We start from the raw sequence: 23,491 nt of genomic DNA on the forward strand, positions 1-23,491 counted from the left end.
ATGTACATCACAAATACATATTGGAATTGTACTATTGTCGATGCTTCTGTATTCTCTGATGGAGGCTCTCTGTTCTTTGTGAAGTTAAGTGTCTTTTTTTTTTTTCTGTTTAAAAAGTTAAGTGTCAACAAGCCAGTAGGTTTACGATGGGGGGGCCAATTGTACAACATGATTTATAAATCGCCCACATTTTTTGACTTGTCATCAAAGTTACTTTACTCTTTCTCTCAGCCTTGCTTCTCATTTTATTTTATTTTCAGAAAAAGTAGCTATGTACCTTTTAATTTCACCTTAAATAGGCAAGGAAATGTGTGCCACAAACCAATGTAATTGACACTACATTTGGTGGCACTGAGTGTCGGAGCCAAAATTTTTACTATAGGTGTTAAAATACAGAAAAGTAAAATTGTGTAGAAGTTAAGATGTATCAATATGTAATATATATATATATATATATATATATACACACAATAAAGAATACTTTTATCTAGCTACATAGAGTAATTTTTCAACGAATGGGTGTAAGTTGATACCGTTCAAGTATATGTGGCTCCACTATAAGTGGCAATAGATTAATATTGTCATAAAAACATTTAGCAAAAATTGAGTAAATGTCATTATATTCAGAGTTTCTAAAATGTTAGTGACATTTACCTAGAAAGTTATTTATGAGTATTTATATTATATTATTGCCGCTAAATATAATACATAAATAATTATATTATTGTTGCGAAATTTTTTATTTGTTGTAATGATAGTATCCCTAGCGAGATTTTAGCATGAAAATCGACGACATAGAGTTATAAGAAATTGTTGAAAAGGTAAATTATATTAGAGGAGAGGAAAAGCAAAAGGGGAAAAAAAAACTTGAAAGTATAGAAACTAATAATAATGACTTTAATTTGGATTTTAATTAGCTAGAACGTGCATTTTGGTTCTTGTGTTAAAAGTCATACCTACAAAATCTACTTTATTTTGTACGGATTTGATTTTTTTGGGTCTAAAGTATTGTTGCTTTCACAAAGTCAATCTTTAATGCGGTGCTTACTAATAACTGGAAGACACAAGTTCCCCCCTCCCACCACACACACTCCCTCAACCACAAAAGTAATTTACTTATTACATCAATTCAATTAATATATGACGTTTGTCTAGCTTTATAAGGCATAATTAGTAGTAGAGATTTAGTACATATTGTTACTACGCCATAATGAATTGACAAATTTTATGTTGGTTGTCAGTTGTCAATTTAGCTATACAATTTTTTTCCCGAATCGGTCCCTCCTTCCCAATTTCAGCCCAACTCCTTTGACTTGCAAGAAACTTATTATGACTGGTAAAGAATACTCCGTTTGTTTCATTTTATATGTTAAAGTAATTTGACTTAATAGAGAATTTAAGAATGAAGAAATTTTATTTTTGAATATTGTGATTTTAGATATGCATAATGATTATATAACTATAAAACGTATGAAACTTATAAGCATTCTTTAAAATTTTATATCGACAACTTGATTCATGAATAAAAGATCCCACTTGACTTATAGTTGCTTAACAAGAGCTAGTCAAAGGTTGCGCTTCATCATGAGCTTATATCGACTAATACTTCTGTTTGATAGATCAACATTAATTGGTTGTCTTTGATAAATTAAAGAAATCTCGAGAATAAAAGAATTTATTAGGTGAAATGATGAATTCCACTTTTTGAAGAATCAAGCAGCAAAAGGGGCCATGAGAACTACACTTTGGTCAGATACCAAAACTATTTCCATCATACAATGACTAAATTTGAAGTCGTTCATGAATGTCAGCTTAGTTATCCTCATTAAAAACTATTTATTTGATGTGAGCTTCCGACAAACCGATAGAATCATCAGCCAACTTCGCAATGTTTGCTTAGTTATCAATATCTTAAATTATTTACTTGATATCTAGCTTCTCAAAATCTCAAGTGATCATAGATAGCTCATTTTCTATCGATTAAAGAAGGCGTAAATCGATTCTTTTTCATTAAATATGAAATAACATTTGTATAACAATAAATTTTTTTGTCATTATATTATTATTTAATACTCAATAGAATTATGGACCACAGAGTTTTTGTAAGTGTCCTAGGAAAGTAAGTTATCAAATAAGAAGTCAGGCAAGAGGTGTTTTGTATTAAATATTTGTCTGTGCCTCTTTATGTTTTATCTTTATTTATCGGTCCAAACACAGGTTATCATTATGTACATACTCTAGTGATAACTCTACAGTCTACTATATATATTTGACATTTTAAACCTTCACATAACCATTAATTTAATTAAATCATTTATTGAGTGTGTGTTTTTTTTAAAATAAAATAAAATTATGATTACAATGGAAGAAAAGAAAGTTGTAGAACGTGAACAGACTGAAGAATTATGTAGTCATGCATTGCTTAATTAAGCATTTAAAACAAATCTATCAGTTTACATTTATTTAATAAAGTTTAGAATATATAGTATTTCATAGATTTGCAAATAATGATTACATGATGATTTTTAACAGCTCTTTTGTCTTTTCAAATACCCAGCAATGCAATTGAGCAAATACCCCACAGTACCTTTTGTGGAGTACTCGTTATTACTACCCCCTCTCTCATATTCTCCAGTTCACTCGAACTTTCTTCGTTCACTTTTATTTTTCATAATTTAAGTTGACACATTTATTAAAAAAACAATTAATTATATAGATATTTTATCAAATGATCCACTAATAAATTACTGTATGTCTTAAAAAATAATTTGAAAAATAAGTATTTAATGCTGGGGTGAAATATGAAAAGAAATAATTGTCTTTTCTTGATATATCAAAAGTGACAAATAAAAGTAAAAATCTATTTTAGGAATACGTAACAAGTATGTGAACGGAGGGAGTAAAAAATAATACTCCCTCCGTTAGTGGCGGAGCGAGAAATTTCATCAAAAGTGTTCAAGATTTTTTTTTTAATAAGTGAGTTGAATGTTATTTTAACTTAGTGATTCTACCATGAACGAAAATATAAACAATCGAGTTTTTTTTCTTCTTTTTGACATTGATTTTATATGATAAAAATATATGATTATTGTTTTTAAAGTGAAATATTGATAGAACAAATGCGTCTAGCTTTAGAATTTTTTTCTTAAAAAAAGAAGAAGATAAAACACATGTATTGATTTTAGCTTGGGGTTTAAAGTTGTTAACATATATAAACACAAATTTTTAAATACATGATATCTAAATATTCAAAATTATAATAATGTATTCATATATGATACTCAATAATATTAAAATTGTAATATTAATAATTAAGAAACTTGAGGAACATAATAATGGTGTGTGGTGTTGTGTTCTGCTCTTAAAATAAAATCAAAATTGTTGTGCACTCCGCAGGAGTCAAACCAGCGCACCTCGGGTGGAAATGACCACGCTTAACCACTGTGCCACGGAAGAATTTATGTCAAGGTTGTTCAACATTAATTATTTATCCCTTAAACCCAGGATTTGACCTCTCTATATCGTGTAATTTTTCGGCCAAGGGTGTTCAACTGACCACCTTTGGATGGTTGTAGCTCCGCCCCTGCCCTCCGTCTTAATTTATGTGGTACTTTTTGAATTTTGAGATTCAAACAAGTCTTTTTTTATTGTAAATTTTTCATATCTCTTTTAATTATTGTGATCAATAGTACTTTTTACATAGTTCAAAAATGTGAAGACTCCACACGTAAATTTCTGGTCAAACTTAAGATGTTTGATTCTCGAAAAATGAAAAGTACTACATAAATAGGGACAGAGGGAGTAATTAAATTTTGATGGTGTAACCTTTTTTTTTTCCTTTAGAGAAGTATTGAAAACACTATCAAAATTTGATGCAAGTTATTAGTTTCATTTTTAAACTATTAACAGTTTTAAGAATACCTTCTACTTAACTACTTAAAGTTAGATCCACATATAATCTACTATATAACCTAGTAAATGATTTCAAACTAGTGTAAGAGCACGTCACTCTTAATAAAAAGCCAATCGAATTGTTGAAAACACTTACACACTTGGCAAGAATTTCAAAAAGCATTTTACTTGTAAAGCAAGATTGAGGATATATTTAAGTTCACTTAGTTACCTAAAAAGGTATTTTAAATGTTGTCAACAATTCGAAGATGAAGCTAATAATTCATACTAAATTTAAAAGTTTTTCAATGTTACTTTTTTTTATATCACCATATTACTTCATAGATAATTATAAGTAACTTACCATAAAAATAGAATCTATTAAACGAGCGAAAAGTATGAGTCAATTGTTTGTGTAATTTGATTTATTTTACTAGATATATATCATTTCCAGTTTTCCACTAATATACGTATCGGCCAATTCTATAATTAAAAATTTGATCATATGAGAAGTAATAGCTTAAGAATATAATTTTCTTTTCTTTTATTAAAATTTAAATCTTAAATCTCATGATTTTCCATATATTTCATTAATCACTCCTCAAATTTACAACCTAAAAAGTAGGATAACAGATATTGAAGTATAAAAAATTGTTTCTCACTCCTTTTCAATTTTCGAAATTTCATATTTTTAATTTGTTTAATTTTTTTTAGTAACTCTTTCAGTTTGATTTTCTCTTGATATGTCTAATACCATGCACAAAAATTAAAAATACTTTGATAAAGTATAAGTGTATATCTTTAATTTAACACCATAAAATTAAAAAAAAAATCAATTTTTTTTAAAACTTTGTATAAAGTCAAAACCAAATTAACAAACTAAAATAAATGAAAAATACTATTGGCATAAATAAATAAAACAATCGGTTGTCACCTTATTAATATATATTTCTTTCATTTTAAAATAAGTGGTGTTTTAAGCCGCTTATGTAAAGCAAAAATAAAAATAAATTCATATGGATCGAGGAGTTCATTCAAATTAATCCCTCTTTAATGAAAAATATAGTAGTAGTATTTTTATAATAAAAATGATATTTAATATATAATGAATTTCTTAAACTTTTTAATTGTATTTACTTATTTTATTTTAAAGTTTTTAATAAAAATTATAATTCCATCTGCAAAAAGTTACAATTTATATATTTATAAACGCCGTAAAAAATACTACTCTTTCTGTCTAATAATACTTGTCTACTATTTACTTTGCACACTTCTTAAAAAACTATAGATAAAAGATAATTTTACTATATTACCCTTTGAATATAATAAAGACATGCCTTGAAAAATGTAATTTAGAAATAACTATGATTAATTATAAGAGTAGATTAAGAACTAATTAAGTAGACAAATATTATTAGACATTTCAAAATAATATAGTTGACAACTATTGTTGAATAGAGAAGTATAAGTTATAATAATTGATAATTTAAAATATTTAAAAGAAATAGAAAAAATAATAATCAAAGATAAATTTAAATCTCGAAATCTGATATGTATCGCAAACTAAATTAAAAGTGAGGAGGATATTTTCTGCCATGGGAGTCCGTATGTATCAGCCGCCTGCTAAAACCAATCAAACCAATTACACATTTACATTTCATATCATCACCAAATTACTTTCATATTTTTTAACGAGAAGATTTTTCAGAAAGTATTGATTGGTTAAATAAAAAAAAATGTCAACTTTGATCTAGAAGATTGCTTTCTATTTCGCTGTTTAAAATTAAAATTATCATTACTATTTATCTATAAAGGTATTTATAATTATCTTTTAATTGGTTTAATGTAAATCTTTTTAACATAAATGTCAAATTTATAATACCTTTTTATTAGTGTATAAAGTTACTAAAATCTTCAATCTATCGACACCTGCATTATCATTGTATCAATTTATATGAATTATTATTTTTTTAGTTTGTTTAAAAAAGAATATTATTTTCGTTCATTTTTATTTGTTATGTTACGTTTTTCGAAAGTCAATTTGACTAATTTCAAAGTTAAAGTTATTTTAAATAAAAAATTTAGATATTCAAAAACTATAAGAAAAGTACTATAAATTGCAATTTTTTGCATATCAATTAAAAAATATACCGCAAAATATTTGTCAAAGTTCTTATAGTTTGACTCCAAAATCCTGACAATTAAAACTGGACAGAGGGAGTAACATGTTTCTATTAAATAATTTATAACCAAACAAATATCTATAATTTATTTTGGATTAAAAGTTTCGAAATCTTTCTTTATTTAATTTCTCAAATTTCGTATTAAGTCAAATTACATCGCATAGATTGAGACAGAAAGAATAATATTTATATTAGAAAATATTTTTAAATGACTTAATATTATAGATCTTTTTAAACGCTATAAGAAGTTATACTCTTTTCCCAAAATCCCAACCGCAAAGCAGTGATGATCTTTTATTTCTTGTGAAGAATATTGACAAAATTTACAGCAATTCTTTGAAGGAAAAAATATATGCATGGTATTATTGGTTCGTCTTTTGTAGTATTCAAATTTTCTGCATATATATAACATTGACAAAATCTGTCTGTTTATAGATTTTCTGAAGATTTTTATGATTAATTTTAACCTATAGTTCGTTCCAAATCCAATACTATCTTTTAAGCGGCCGTGGTCCAAATAGTGTTTTTGTTTTTCCGATTTTCGTTACAACTTTTTACTTTATTACTGCCATCTCTCTGGTAATAAATCTGAAAAAGAAAAGGTTACTGTAGCAATGACTGGATAAACTAATTTTTAAAAATAATTTAAAATGTGAAAATTGGTAGTTTCAGTTTTTTTGAAATAACATAAATTTTGTGTGTTAGCTAGCTTTTTAAATATTTACAGTTTGATAAATATCATAATGATATTGATATGGGTGATTATTAATGAGATACTCTCTCTCCCTAATTAATTTTCCACTTTAAAATTGACATATCTATTAGGAAAATAATTATTTACATAGTAAGTTTACAATTTTACCCTATTAATTATGAAGTGGATGAATTAAAGACTTAACATTTTCAAGAAGTTCTACCTATTTCAAAATAATTAATTGAGGGTATCATAGGTAAAATTTTTTTTGTCATTTCTTGATTTGTCAAAATGGACAAGTAATTAGGGACAACTAATAAAGAAAAAATGGACAAGTAATTAGAGACATAGTGAGTAAATACAAACCCATAAATAGAATTCATTGTACTTCTTTTTGTAATCTAATACTCTGTTTCTAATTAATTGTCAATTTTTTCTTTTTTACTTGTCTCTTTTTATTTGTCCATTTTGACAAATCAAGAAAGGACAATCATTTTTACTTAATATACCTTCAATTAAATATTTCGAAAAAGGTAGAACTTTTTGAAATTCTTAATTGATAAGAGTAAAATGGTAAACTCACTATGTCAATCATTATTTTCTTAATAGGTGTGTCAATTCAAAAGTGGACAACTAATTAGGGATAAAGAGAGTAATTGTTATAAATTAATGCTAAGCTAAGCTAGGACCACTTTCTTCTCTATGTTATTTTAAAAAACAATCATAAATAAAAATATTTATTATTATTTACCTTTTACTTCCTCCGTCCAATAATAATTGTTCACTATATTATTTTGGAAGGTACAACAATATTTGTCCACTTTATAAAATCAATGGATAATTTTACACCAAGTTCCTAATTTACCCTTATCATTAATTATAGTTATTTCTTTATAACATTATTCAAGACAGTGTATTTATTATATTCAAAGGGTGATATAGTGAAATTACCCTTTAATTTATATATTTTTTAAGAACGGTGCAAAGTCAATAGTGGAGAAGTATTGTTAGACAGAGGGAGTAACTCTTTTTAATAAACTATATATTTATGTGTTTTATCCATCAATATTAATATTAATAGTGGTGAAGTCAGAAATTTTTGTTAAGAACGTCCAAGATTTAGTAAATATGTATGAAAAATATTTTTTGACTTATGTATTTCGTACACTTTTCTACATACATAGTATAATTTTCGATAAAGGACCTCCAATTGATCACCCTGGACTATATATGGATACGCCACTGAATATTAATAATGAAGGAACTTTACAATATTTGTACTTTCAAAAAGAAATTACTCCACATTTAAGGACAAAGGTAAAAAATAAAATGAATTTTTATCTAGATCTTATAAATTGAAAAATAATTTGAATCATATTCTTTAATAACGTGGATAAATAATATAAAACGCACGAAGTAATTTACCATCAAAACTCAATTGTTTGCTAATTTTAATAAGGACTTATCTTGTACGTATACATATGATAGTATAAGCAGTTATGTGCATGCGCGCATGTGATTTATCATATGATAAATTATTATGTGGAGCTGATGAAAGCCTAATAAAATGAAGTTTAAGTCTCGCTAACAATGATTATAACTTGCATCTTAAGCATACAACTTTTTAAGAATTTTCCATACGACCATGCTAATGAATTCTCCCACATATGTAGATTTTAAAGGTAATCATCGAGGATTATGATAGGATAAATAGGATTTAGAATTTAAATGAAAGCTTTTTGAATAATCGAGAATTCAATCATAATAGGGAACGCTTTAATAATTTTATAGAATGCGAATTTAAATTAGTCTTAAAATCATATAGCGATATAGAAAAAAGGTGGGAAAACGGGGGGTGGGGGTCGGGGGACACTCCTCATGCTATTAAATTTATATTTAGTTTTAGTTTTGCTTAAAAATATCAAACTTTTAGATTTAATTATATTTTATTTTCGAACTTTATATTTTTTTAATAAAATAATTTATAATTATATAAATTTATATAATTTATGTTTGCTTATAAATTCTTTTTTTTAAAAATAAATAATTATGTTCAATCACACAAGTCAAAATATTAGACAAAACGAAAATAATAGTATTTGTCTGGGCCAATTTCGTATTAATGAGGAAGTAAATGAAAGTGCAGAAAGATCAGATAGATAAAAGAACCGGGATGATTCAAATTTAATCGAAGTTCTGTAAGCCAAAAAATATTTTCCTCTTAAAATAAATCTTATGTGATGCAAATTAAGATTAATTAATTAATTAATAAGGGGTTCAAAATTTGAGAAGTAAACACACGAATTAGTAGAAGAGGGTTCGACATCTATTATACATACCTAAAAAATAATTTTAACCATATATAAATAATAATATTTTTGGCCGAGGGGATGAACCCCCTTATTATATGCTGCCTCGGGCCCTGCTCCTTAATATGAAGTCATAGTTGTTAAAGGGCGTTTTATCATTTGATGTGAATTTTTCTAGGGCGAATTTAGATATAGTGGAAACTCTAATGTGAATAACGGAAAAAAAAGAAAGTGAAACTTCTCTTTACCATCAAAAATACGAAATTAGCAATAAAATTTATTGATATTTTTAGTTCTATTTTCGTTAGACTGACTCAAATTAATTTCTTTTAATATTATGAGTGAAAATTTTGATTTTGCCATTGGTCATCATCTATAGTTTTACTAGGAAAAATCTTTTTGGCCAGAATGGTAAAATAACATATTTCACATTATATTATTTTACTCTTTTAACTTTAATACTTTTTAATTAAAAAAAATAAAAAATCAGTTTACTTTAAAATAAAAATGATATTATAGACTTTTTAAATTTCTGACCAAATTTTCTTGCTATTTAGCATTACCCGCTTTATTATTACTCCCTTTGTCCCAATTTATGTGACTTACTTTCCTTTTTAGTCCGTCTGAAAAAGAATGACACATTTCTATATTAAGTAACAATTTATTTATAAAATATCTATTTTACCCTTAATGAAATGATTTACAGCCACACAAATTGCTATCATTCATTTTGGACTACAAGTTTTAAAAGTCTTCTAAACTTCATGCCGAATTAAACTACCTCACATAAAATGGGACGGATGGAGTACTTTAGTAGAAGAAGAAAAAGTAAAGTTAGATTAGAAAGATTGAGATGTAATGATTGTAATGTAAGAGTCGGCAAATCCTACACATGCATAGGAGAAACACAAGTTAATCCATAATTATTATGTTGGATTGTCAAAGTAACTACTGGTCGGAAAGGTCATTAATATAATTGACCATCTTATCACTTCTAAAAATGAAAAAAAAAAAACAATCATTAATTAGTCCTACTATTTATTTACACTAATGCATTATCAGAAAATAGCGAGTGTAAACTTTCTCATTTTTCTTCGTGTTTGATACGAAGATAAGTTATATTTAAAATAATATGTATTTGAAAATTATTAAGAAGAAACTGTTTGTTTATCAAAAGTATCCTTCATCTTATTATTTAACAACAGAAAAAATTGAGGGACTTCAAGATGTTATTTTTAATGTTTTATCTCGCAATAATTGATTTTCATATTATTATTTCATCATTTAAAAAATTAAAAATAACTTATCTTCATACTAATTACTAATCCTGATATAATTCATTGCAGAATTAATAACCAAATAAAAATATGACAATATATGTCATGACCCAGACCGTCGTGATTGGCACCCACACTAACTCTTCGGTGGGAGAACCACTGCTACAACCCAAACCAAGCAACTAAACAAAAACTAAGACATTTAGGTTACGGAAACAAGTTAAATACTAAGAAAATAAATAGGGAGTTCCCATAAACTCCAACAAAAGTCTAACAAGAACTAAACAATGCGGAAGAAATAACCTAGAACCTGAAAGTTAATGTACCAAAACATCTACTAATGAACCAAGTCTAAACAAGAAGGGATGCAACCCCCAACTAATGTACTAATAACTAATAGAACATAGTCTAAGTCCGGAAATGGTGGACATAGACGAAAAAGAACCCATGGCAACTCGAAAGAATTGGCTCATCCTTGAAGTCGAACGATCACTGATCTCCTAAGCGAGGTCTGTCAGTAGCCGCTTGAAGATGCCTTGTACTCAACAAAAAATAGAGCAAGTGCAGTATCAGTACACAATCATAGTGTAATGGTAGGATCACACGGCTATCCCACTAAGTGCAACATAAGCAAGTCAAGACAACATTATAATCACATGCATATATATCAACATATACAATATTATCAACATTTACGAACAACGAACAACTTCACATTTTATAACAAATCATTGGTCCTCTCATGGATCCCAAACCCAAACAGTTAGTATATCGGAAAGTGGTATCCGATCCCATAATTATCCCGGAACGTGGCAACCAATCCCATAGTTAGGCTGGAATGTGACAACCGATCCAAGTTAGTTATGTCGAAACGTGACAACCGATCCATTCAACACACCACAATCACAATGACAAATATATCATCAAGATCATACATTTAAGTCATGATTTCATGGCAATCATCATTCCTCTATCTCATTTACAACAACTGTGATCAACATTGCAACATTCATACATATACAAGTATTATAATGAAGCAAGAACAAACATACATCACACAATCATAGAATCACAACCATCACCTACCTCGAAACAAGCTTGAAACCCTAAGAAACTTGATCCTTTCCTTTTCGGATTCATTCCGCTTGTTCTTGGTCTACAAACAATCAATATAATACGGGAATCAATAAACAATCACTAATTACCCGAATTACTAACAATTCTATGAACCCTAGATCATACCAATGATCCCAATTATCCAATTTAGGGTTGTTTCCACCATAGAATCTATAATAAAACCTCCCCCATCAATATTCACCCATTCCATTACGTTCTACGGATCGAAAAACGGATTCGGGGAGTGAAAATATTACCTTTAGCCTCAAGAATGGTGAAAAAACGAGTAGAAGTCGCCTGGGGTTCGTTCCTTAGCTCTAAAAGTCGAAAAGTGCATAATAAGGTCGTTTAGGGGTTTATTAACGACCTTAAGTCGCATTGAGTCCGCCACATCGGCCCTCATCTCGCTGTAGCGGCCAGGCCAGAGTGGCCAAAACCCCCGCCAAGGCGGCTTGCACGAACCAATGAGCTATTTAAAGGATTCCAAAATCCCCATTTCACAACACACCTCTAACCCATGACTCTCAGAAAATACCCTTCACGCAAAGATCGATTTCGGGAGTTCTACTCGGCCGAATTCAATTCCGTAAAGTCATACGGGTTCCTTAACGAGTTATCTAACTACTCATGAAATCAAAATAAAAAATAATTCACCCGATTGTTACCAGAATTTCCTACACCTCAAAGACTCCGATTTCGTCCAAATCTGAACTAGGTTAGGAAAATCCAAATACTACGAAAAAGTTTTTCGGCCCCAAATTTTCCCTCGTTGGCAATTCTATAACGACGGAAACTGGTCGTTACAATATAGTACTAAAATTGTAATATAGATTTATCTATATACTAAGCCCCTAAAGGTGTATAGAAAAGTACGCAATCTTGTTGATTAATTTTCTTGTAAACACCCTCAATGGACAATAACCAAAAATCCATAAATACTTTGTTTATTCTCAAGTAGGATGTGCAAATTGTTTTTATTTAGAGGCAACCAAAATTACGTCAAGATAAGTAGCATTATTTGTTTGATTAACGAACAATTAATGGGGCCTCCCCCCCCCCTCTCCTCTTTTAGTTTCATATACCAATTACTCCACTAATAAGAAATACTCCTATTTGGATATCTTCACCAACATGGATTGTGGCCAGTGTGGCGGTAATTAACCATATTTAATTAGAGGTTTTGATTTTAAGTTTTTGAAAAAAAAGTAGGTTGGGAAAGCCCCACCCCTCCACCTTCAAATAGTGAATCCTATAATGCGTGAATTTGAATTTTATCAGTTTTTAATACGAATTAACTATAGGAAAAATTTACTAAATATATGACTTAGTTTACCATGTTCTTTATAATTTCCTACCATTTGAAAAAATTACTAAAATTCCTACTCGCTCCTATTTTCGGATATATCACTTTACGTGAAGTATCGGGGACATACACTATGTATCGAAATATTGGGTGATGTATCCGAAATCAAGACCCAATGAATTGAGACGTTGATGGATGTATATTAAACCGGAACATCTTAGAATGTATCCGAATTTCACAAAATGTAAGGAATTTTTTAATTTGAAAAAGAGTAGAGATATAATATAGTAGCCCTATAGAGTTTGTGTACAATTTCCATTAATTATATAGTAAGAGACGTGTGTCCACCCTAATAAAAAGCATGTTTATAATTCTCAATTTGGAGAAAATAACTTATGTTAATCTGCTGATAATAGAATATTATAAAGTGGATTCAAAGATATCTTTTCCTCGAGATTGTCTGCAAATATAGACATATAATTTGTGAGGGTCCTAATATGGTGGCTTAATTGCAAAAAATTGGCCCTTTTATTTTGTATATGTCTGGTGGCTTATGACTCATGGCTCACACATAAATTTTATTTGTCTCAACTTTTTTATTAGACCTTTAGCTTGTGGGAAATATGTTAATACTCTAATTTATTCCCTTTCACACACAAAAATTTGAAATAAATAAATAAAGAAAGCAACATTTTCTTTTCTCATTGACCAAGAAAAAAAAGAAGACATGGTTGACTTTTGTTGGTTATGGTCAAAGTTGCATGTATATTGGAATTATGAACTGTATAATTGGCTGATTATAAACTTTGGAACTGTCGCTCTACTTTATTTTCCATGTATTCTGGGGTTTTGTCAATAAAATTGAGGCATAACTAATTTTTATTTTTTTGTCGATTTTTGCGTTTGTGAGAACATAAGGTACTATTGACACAATTAATTATTGTTACTACTATCTTATTATTAATTTTATTTTAATATCTCACTTTTTGGACATGACTTTATCTCTTAATTTCTGCAAAATTTGTCGTATTTTTTAAACGAAAAAGAAAGGAGAGTAGGCAATGAGGTATCCATATATATATATATAAGTGTAAGAATTGACTTGTCCACCAAATGCAATGGCTCTTTTCTGAGCCAGCATAGTGTAAATTTTTGATTAAATTAAGCTTGTGTTTCCACATAAACATAAGGTATGAAAAGGAATTTTTCCAACAATAAGTTTCTGTTTTAGGAGTAGGGTAGACAGTCTAGTCTGCTGATCGTAAAGCTTATCAATAAAGATGATATATAATATCGCATAATGATGGAGTTGTGATTTTTCACTAGAGGGATTCAATTTTTAAAAAACAATAATAAAGGAACAAAGAAGTCAATTAAGGGGATTCAACAATATTTTATTATCTATGATGTAATTTTTTGGCGAAAGGATATTTAATAAACTTATGATTTCACTTAGAGTTGTTATTGAAGATTACAAATATTTATTGGAAGTTAATAAGGCTAGCTACCACTAAGCTTAGGTTGATGAAAACTCAAATAAAGGACACAAAAGCAAAATTGATAATATTTATTTAATTCAAATACTATAAAAAAAAATTAAAATTATTTTAGCTTAGAATCACTTAAAAATAAATCAATTCAAAAATTCAAATTGGCACTTAATACGTAGCTTAAGAAAGATATCATATTTGGTTTAAAAAAACTATGGGTGTGTTTGGTATGAAGGAAAACATTTTCCGGAAAATATTTTCCAATTTTCTCATGTTTGGTTGGGTTAAATGTTTTGGAAAATGTTTTTCAAATCAACTCATTTTCCTCAAATTTAAGGAAAATGACTTCCCTTCAAAACTTAAGGAAAACATTTTCCAAAACTCTCTTACAACTTCAAATTACAATTATTTTTTTGTTGAAAAAATCAATTTATTTTGTCCCTACCTTCAAGCCCCCCCCCCCCCCCTCCAATAATAATAATTTTAAAGCTTGTTTTTAAATTCAAATATTTTACCTCACCCTCACCCCTACCACCACCCTCTCCCCAAAAAAATAATTAAAAGTTCTTTTTAAAAGATATTTGTAATTTCAATTTTTTTTATTTTTTTACCCCTACCCTCGCCCCCCATCAGCCCCCTATTACCCCCCACCCCTTTCAAAAGAAAAAAAATTTAAGTTTGTTTTTAAAAAATATTTTCAACTTCAAATTTTTATTTTTTCATTCCGATCCTCGACCACCCACCCCACTCCCCCCAAAAAAAAATTGAGTTTGTTTTTATGAAAATAATTATCGAGGCAGGACAGATGGCAGGGCTTGATTGAGACTCATGAATTTAACTGAAATGTCATTATTTGTTGCAGATTTAGATGCTAATATGCTAAATTGTGTATAAGTGAAATATCTGGTCGTTGGATGTATATTGAGGACATTGGATCAAGTCTATATTATCCTACATATATGTTGTAATAATTTGGCCCTGTTTGTCCCCTAAATGTACTTCAACTACATTATTACACATTTACGTTGTTAATGACAAATTAAGGATAAGAATTAAGAAGTATTTAATTGTTTAAATTTTCTTCTTGTCACTGTCACATTCACTTTTGATAACAAATTAAGAAAGAAGTTAAATATGACGTTAAAATGATAAGTATTTAATTTTAATAACAAAAAAAAACAACAACATGTAAATGGGGTTAAAAGGGACTTAAAAAGGACTACAAAATTATCAATGTATTGAGCTAAATTATTATACTAATGATATGTGAAAACTATTTATCCCACAATCAAATTCTCAAGTGAATTAACATAAATAACAATCTCATAGTCTGTTTAACCAAAAATTTAAAACAAAATAAAAATTAAATGATTTTCTCAAAATTGCTTTTTAAGAAAATATTTTTTGTGCGAATCAATTTGTGTTTGGTATGCTACTTTCCAAAAATACTTGTTTTCCAAATTGATCAAATATCTCACTTTTTATAAATAAGCACTTTTTAGAATTCATAAACACTTTTAGAAAAATAACAAGTTTGGCCAAATATGATATCATAATTATTAGATTAGTAGGTCACTTACAAAAAAAAATAATCAGTTTTTGGTTATTTTTAAGATTTTAATTTTAATACCTAAAAAAACAGAAAAGATCTGAAAATATCATTTTCATTTATTTATTTATTAGTTGGCCAAGAATTCTTGTCTCTTCTATTTATTGCCCACATTAATTGCTATTATAATAATTATTATTATTATTAATTATTATTAGCTTAGATTATTGTCGTCATAATCTCCTGCCGCTACTTCTTTGGTACAAATGTGGTTAAACAACACGTTTTAAGTGGTGCATTATACTCATTTTGATATTCAAATTCCACAAAAGATAACAAAAAAACTTTTCAGTTTAGTGCTTATCACAAACAATACACTTCACACGGGTTAAGCTAAAGCACATAAAACTTGACCCAGTCAATTGAAAAAATACCCGCAAATCACGCTTAATGGTATGTGGCAAAGAAAATGCCACTTTGGCAATATCATACTTCCTCCTTTTAATAAAAAAAGACTTTTAAAATTTGTAGTCTAAAATGATTAGAATTCATTTCATTGATGATAAAATGAATATTTTAGAGTTAAATTGTTATTAAATATAAAAAATTGTTTTTTTTGGGACATACTAAATAGGAAAATAAGTCATATAAATTGAGACAGAAAGAGTAAATATATTCAAATGGATTCAAAATCTAATACATGATTCACCTACTTGTTAAATAAAAATTCAATTTAGCATACTCATTAAAACTATTCCTTATTAGAATTAATTATAAATAGTATTTAAATAAAAATAACATAATGAAAAAAAGATACTAGAACAACTGAATTTCACTAAAGATTAAAAGATTCTCATTTAAAGTCTCCGGAGAGTTCTTTTTATGATACAACTCTTTCCAAGGCCATATCTACTTATTCTAAAAAAATGAAATAGTTTTCTATAATAAACTCCACTCTTCACTTCATTCACTTTCACGGAGATTCTAAAACAAATAAATTATCTAATATACTACTAATAGTAATAATTAATAAATAAATAAATAAAACTCTAGCCGATTTCTTGCTGTCGCCGGTAGACAAAATTTGCCACTAAAGAGTAGCAAGCCGGGGACAGTGTGTTTGCTGGTCATTCATAGAAATGAAATTCAAATCGCCAACAGAGAATCAACACTGGAATAATCAACAACACTGTCTTGGGAAAAATCATCCATTCCTAAATCATCAAAATTGCTGAATTCAGCGAAGTCAGCATCGTTAAACAAGAAATCATTCCCGAAATCCAATGAATCGTTGTACAATGAGCCAAAATCATTGGGACAATTTGGTGTCGTTGTTGTTGTTGATGTTATAGTTGAGTCCTCAAATAACGTCTGTTCAGCTGCTGAACCATCGAAATTGAAAAAATCATTTAAGAATGGAATATCTGTTGGCAAGTAATCGTTTGAGTAATCAGGAATCATGCTGGTCTCGCCCTGACACTCCTCAACATCCTGCTGAACCAACTGCGGTTCAGCAGCACATTGAACAAACGGTTGAACCGTTTGCTCACATTCCATCGATCCTTGAATCGATGGACACTCTTCCGAAACATGGATCGGGTCAGACCCACTTTCTGACTGGCTCATTCTAAACCGCAAAACAGAAGTCGGAGAAGGGATGTTACGGGACTCATTCCCGGATTCATAGCCGGAGTGAGATAGAACACTGATTTCCGGCTCTGGCTCTGGTTCTGGCTCCGGCTTGGGAGGAGTGCTGAAGTTTGTTAAAGCATCTGGCCCACGAAGCTTAATAGCAGCGTTGTCATAAACCATAGCAGCTTCTTCAGCAGTGTCGTAAGTTCCCAACCAAAGCCGAACACGGCGAGCCGGGTCTCTGATCTCAGCGGCCCATTTGCCCCACGGCCGTTGACGCACACCGCGGAACTTCCTAACAGCGCCAGCCGATTGAGGAGGTTGAACTTTCATTGGCTTCTGCTTAGTCTGAAGAGGCTCCGGTGCTCTTTTATTCACCGTTTTGCCATTGCCACTGTTAGGAATGCTAACTTCACACTTGACGGCGGTTTCAATACTGATTTCATTGATGTATTTTTTCACCCGTCGCCGTCCAAAAAGCATGTCTTCTTCATCACTAGAAGAATCCGTTGCGTCTGGGTCTGTCACAGAAATCCGAACAGTCCTCGGAACAGAGGGATTGAACTGAGAGGATTTTGTGGCTTCTGGGAATTTTTTTGATTTCACCAAAGATGGTTTAGTAACTTTCCTGATAACATTCCGGTGCTCGGTGTATTTGATCGGACACAACAAATGATGATCCATCGAATAAACCTGAATTAGCTATTTTTCACTGCTAAGCCAAACCGATTAGAAAGAATGGAGAAAAAAGAGCCAAGAAAGGTGCTTTTGAGAGTGACACCACTAAAAGTAGCACTCTTAAAAGATGAGAACGAGCAATGGAACCGTCAAAGAGAAGCTTAAAACACGATGATTCACTGACAAAAAAAAGACCCAAAACATTAAAAGATGAGATTATAAAAGGAGAAACACACCCACAGTCAGTCCCACACACGGAGAACAACAAAGCCTGAGACGATTAAAAAAAGAAATCGAACTACAAAAATAGAGTAAGTACCAAAGAGTTTATAAGAGAGAAAAAAAACAGTAATGAATCCAAATGGTTGAATAAGGTGATGATGTTTTTAGTCCTTTTTGAATGGTGAAAAACAGTGAGATGCTGATTATTAAGAGAGAGAAACATGAGTGTGGGGATTTTAGAGAGACAAAGTTTGTGTTTGAAATTGGCTTGAATCAATTGCTGTTTTATATAGGATCCAACCAGCCGAAATTAGAAAATTAATTACAAGCACACCAACTTTTAATTATATTTTCTTCATTTGTATTTATTCCATAATTAACTTTTTCTAAAAAGGAAAAATACATATTAATACCTTCATACTCGTCAGATTCTGTAAAAATATCTCAGTCACCGGCTAGTAACCAAAGATTCCGGTAACATCGACGGTAAATAAACCACGATTCGCCACATCTTTAACACCGTTAGTTATTATAGCACGTGGGGTATATGGGCCCCATTAACGGAGTTGGTCCAATGAGAGTTAATTTTTAACGGTGCTGAATCAGCACCTAATTGTATTTTTCTCGAAGTACGTGTGGCTGGTCACGTGAGGCCCAGGATACCCGGCCCGGTTAAAATATGTCGGTCAATGCCAATAACTCAGCTCTTTGACCAATTAAGTAACTGATTTTTACATAATTAATTTTCACTTTATTATTAATTTCTGCTATTCCATAACATTTTATGAGTGTGTTTGAATTAATTTAATTTAATTTTGAGCATTTTCAGTCAAAATAGCTTTAATTTTATATTTATTGTATGTCAACAAAAATTAAATAATAGGTTCAAAATCATAAATTGAACTTCATCCCACTAGATTATGGATCAAGTTGCTGAGTAGGCATGAATGTGATGAATATTTGTACAAACATTTAAAATCATCGTTATACAAACATTTAAAATTATATTTAAATTATATCGAGCGTTTTACATGTATTTTCATTTTAAATAAGTGATAATGATAAAATTTATACTTATTGTTTTCAATGATTAAATCGAGTATTTTACGTGTTTTTTAATTTTAAATGAGTGATAATGATACAATTTATAATTATCATTTTCATTGATTATATTGAGCGTTTTTAAACAAGGGTTGATGATACAATTTATAATTATCATTTTCATTGATTATGTTGACCGTTTTATGTGTATTTTCCTTTTAAACGATTTTATGTGTATTTTCCTTTTAAACGAGTGATAATGATACTATTTATAATTATTATTTTCATTGGTTACGTGTATTTTCATTTTAAACGTGTGAAAATGATACAACTATAATTATCATTTTCACTGACTATATTTATCGTTTTACGTGTATTTTTATTTTAAACGAGCGATAATGATATAATTTATAATTATCATTTCATTGTCTAAAAAATATCAAGTGTTTTATGTGTATTTTCACTTTAAACGAGTGAAGATGGTGAGGTTTAAAAATTCTATTTACACTTTTGCAACTTATGTGATTTTATGTTTTTTTTGTTCTATTTAAAAATGAATAATGATGTATTTATATATTATAAAATTCTGTAACGTTTCTCTAAATAAAATGAGAACATAAGATTAAATAGCTTTCAAAGTTGTATGTTTTTTTTAGATAGATTAAAATTGTATAAACAAAATTAAACAAAATAAATAGTTTGAGTATGCATGAATATAACCTGTTGTGATAAATATATACCGACAATTTTTATTTTTTTAATTAATGACATATATACGGACAATTTAAAATTATATTTTTTAGTAATTTTGTGTGGAACGTTTCACATGTAGTTTTATTTTAAGCGTATGATGATGATGAGGTTTAAAAATTATACTCTCTTTTATGCATTTTATGTGATTTTATTTATTTATTTTTAAAATGAAATAACGTATTTCTATATTAAAAAACGGTTTAATTTACATTTCTCGTTTTAATTTTTGATGGGATTTTATGAGTAGTAGATTATAAAATAAAAATGACATGTGTTAGTAACTGAATTTGAATTAAATATTTTATTTTGAATGTTCTGTAGATTTCTTGACATAAATACAGGGTTTAAATTGGAGTTGTTGAATTTGGCTGAACATAGCTATAAAAATAAGGTGCGACTCAATACAATCAGTAATTTAAAGCCAAAACTTAGGACTCGATTAGCCCTAAAAATATTTGGGAAAAATTAGGAAAGTGGCGTTTGATCATATAACTTGATATATATATTTGTCAAGTATCTCAAGTATTCAAATACTAGAATTTTCATTATTTGGGCCAAGTCTTAATATTTCAAAATTTAAAAAAAAATCAAAAATTACCTTAAACTTTTATATTTATATATAAAAAAATACCCATTATTTATTAATTTCAACTAATATTTGTTACTACCTCCTCCGCAAAAGTTTGAGTTCTAATTTGAGTGATAAAATTGAGAGAAAGAAACAATTTGTGTTTAATTGCTTATAATTATAACTGAATCAGTGACAAGTTTGAGTGTGTCATTAATGTATTGTCTTGCCTATATTGTTATTTTTTATTCTTAAATGTTATCAATCATATTATAAGGTTATTTTTAACGGAATATATTCATTATAAAATGATAATAAAAATTTATGGGTATTTTTATTTAATAATATGTAGAACTTATAGGTATAAATCATTATTTTTTATAAATAGTCAAATATTTTTGAAAAAAATTGGGGCCAAACACATGGTGAAACTTCACCCAAATATGATTTGACTAGGGGCCATATACTAGCTTAATATGATTCTGTAACGACCTGATTTCCGTCGTTAGGGAAAAGCCAATGAGGAAAAAATTGGACCAGAAAAACTTTTGAGTAGTAACTTGAAATTTCCTAGCCTAGTTCAGATATGGACGAAATCAGAAACATGCGAGTATAGGGAAATATGCTAATGAATGAGAAGTGTAATAATGAAATTGATTGCGTGAGTGGATAGCTAAGACGTTAAGGAACCCGTACGACTTTACGGAATTGAATTCGGGCGAGTAGAACTTCTGGAATTGATCTTAGCGTGAACAAGTGTTTTCTGAGTGTCGTGGGATGAAGGTGTGTTGTGAAATAGGGGTTTGGAACTCTTAATTCGACATTATGTTTTCGTGCAAGCCTTTGTGGCGGACTGGGGGCCGTCATAGCGAGACAATCGCAATTTAAGTTGGAAATAAACCCCAAAATTGTTTTATTCTGTAAGTTTCGACTTTGAGGGCTGGGAGACGACCCAAGGTGCTTCCTTGGCAGTTTTCCACCATTCTTGAGGCTAAAGGTAAGGTTTTAACTCCCCGAATCCATTTTTCAATTCGTAGAATATAAATTCTTGGTTGATTATCGATGGGGGAGGGTTTTGATCTGGAAATTATGGTGGAAAAAGCCTTAATCTGGATATTAGGATCTTGGGCTTGGTCTAGGGTTATTGGGTTTGTTATAATCCGAATAATTAGACCTTTGATTGTTTATCCTTGCGTATATTATTGTTTGTAGACCTAGAACAAGCGGAAATAATCTTGAAAGGGAAGATTCGAGTGTCTTAGGGGATTCAAGCTTGGATTCGAGGTAGGTGATGGTTGTGATTTCATGTTGTGTGATATATGTTTGTACTTTCTTCATTATAATGCATGTATGTATGCGAATGTTGCATTATTGATCACACTAATCATGAATGAGGATAATTGAATAATTGAATGCCATGAATCACCTCTTGTTGTATGATTGTGAGAATATACATTGTGATTGTGATTGTGGTTTGTTGAATGGATCGGGTGTTACGTTCTGACACACTAACTTGGATCGATTGCCACGTTCCGGCATAAATATGGGATCGGTTGCTAAGTTCCGACTTAAATATGGGATCGATCACCACGTTCCGGCATAAATATGGGATCGGTTTCCATGTTCCGGCATAAACATTGGATCGGATACCACGAACCGGTACACTAACAATTTGGTTTGGATTCCATGAGAGGACCATTGAATTGGGTTCCGTGAGAGGATCATTGAATTGTGTTGTGTATCTACTTGTGTTGATTACGTTCATATCTAATGGTGATTGAGGTTGAAAGACTGTTTGTTACTCTAAAATGATAACCAATGTGTATTATTGAGAACGTGGAATGCTACACTGATCCTGAAAAGATGACTAATATTGTATATGTTTGGTATATGCCTGTTTTATAATGTTGTGGTTACTTGCATATGTTTCACTTATTGGGATAGCCGTGAGATCCTACCAGTACACTGTGGTTGTGTACTGATACTGCACAATTGCTTGTTCTTTGTTGAGTACATGACATCTTTAGGTGGCTATTGATAGACCTCAGCTAGGTGACTATTGAGCGTGATCGGATTCAAGGGTGAGCCAGTTCTTTCAGGCTGCCATGTATCTTTCTTGTTTAAGTCCACTTTTCTTCGGACTCAGACTTATTTGTTAAAGGTGTTTGTTTAGTTTCGGGGTTGTACCCCTTGTTCTTAGACTTGTCGTTCGTAGAGTTTTGATACAATGACTTTCAGGTTCTAGGGGTTGAATTTCCGCATTAGTTTGGTTAGTTAATTGTTTAAACCTTTGGAGTTTATGGGAACTTCATTTTTATTGTCATTTAAACTTGTTTCCGTATCTTTAAATGTCTTAGTTTTTAGTTGGGTTGTAGTAATGATTCTCCCACCGGAGGGTTAGTGCGGGTGTCAATCACGACGGTCTGGGTCATGACAGAATCATAAATATTTTGAATAAAATCAATGCATTTTATTTTTATTTGGAATTTACTCTTTTAGCTCTTTTAGATGAATAATTATATATTTATCTTTTAAGGAATTAATTAATTCAACGTAATATTAATTAACTAGACGCGTAGTGGATTTATTAGTATATTCATCCATTTTAATTTACGTGTCACTAATTTAGATTGATATACAATAGTCAAACAAATAACATTGCCCAGCTCATTATGAGACCTTATATTTAAGGTCTGGGAATATACTCCGTTTCCAACACATATATCTGAGCTTCGCCTTAAAAAAAAGAAGAAAAAAAAAAAAAAAACTACTGAAATAATATATG

General features: G+C 29.7%; 1 protein-coding gene across 1 annotated transcript; it reads right to left on the reverse strand.

Annotated features, from left to right (window-relative positions):
• Positions 1 to 16,642: 16,642 nt before the first annotated feature.
• Positions 16,643 to 18,613, reverse strand: LOC102591238 (ethylene-responsive transcription factor CRF4). Its single transcript, XM_006350536.2, has one exon. The coding sequence runs from the start codon at positions 18,126 to 18,128 to the stop codon at positions 16,959 to 16,961; it is 1,170 nt and encodes a 389-aa protein (XP_006350598.1). The 5' UTR covers positions 18,129 to 18,613; the 3' UTR covers positions 16,643 to 16,958.
• Positions 18,614 to 23,491: the final 4,878 nt, after the last annotated feature.

The sequence above is a fragment of the Solanum tuberosum genome, unplaced genomic scaffold, assembly GCF_000226075.1.
Source record: "Solanum tuberosum cultivar DM 1-3 516 R44 unplaced genomic scaffold, SolTub_3.0 scf00126, whole genome shotgun sequence".
Classification (NCBI taxonomy): Eukaryota; Viridiplantae; Streptophyta; class Magnoliopsida; order Solanales; family Solanaceae; genus Solanum; species Solanum tuberosum.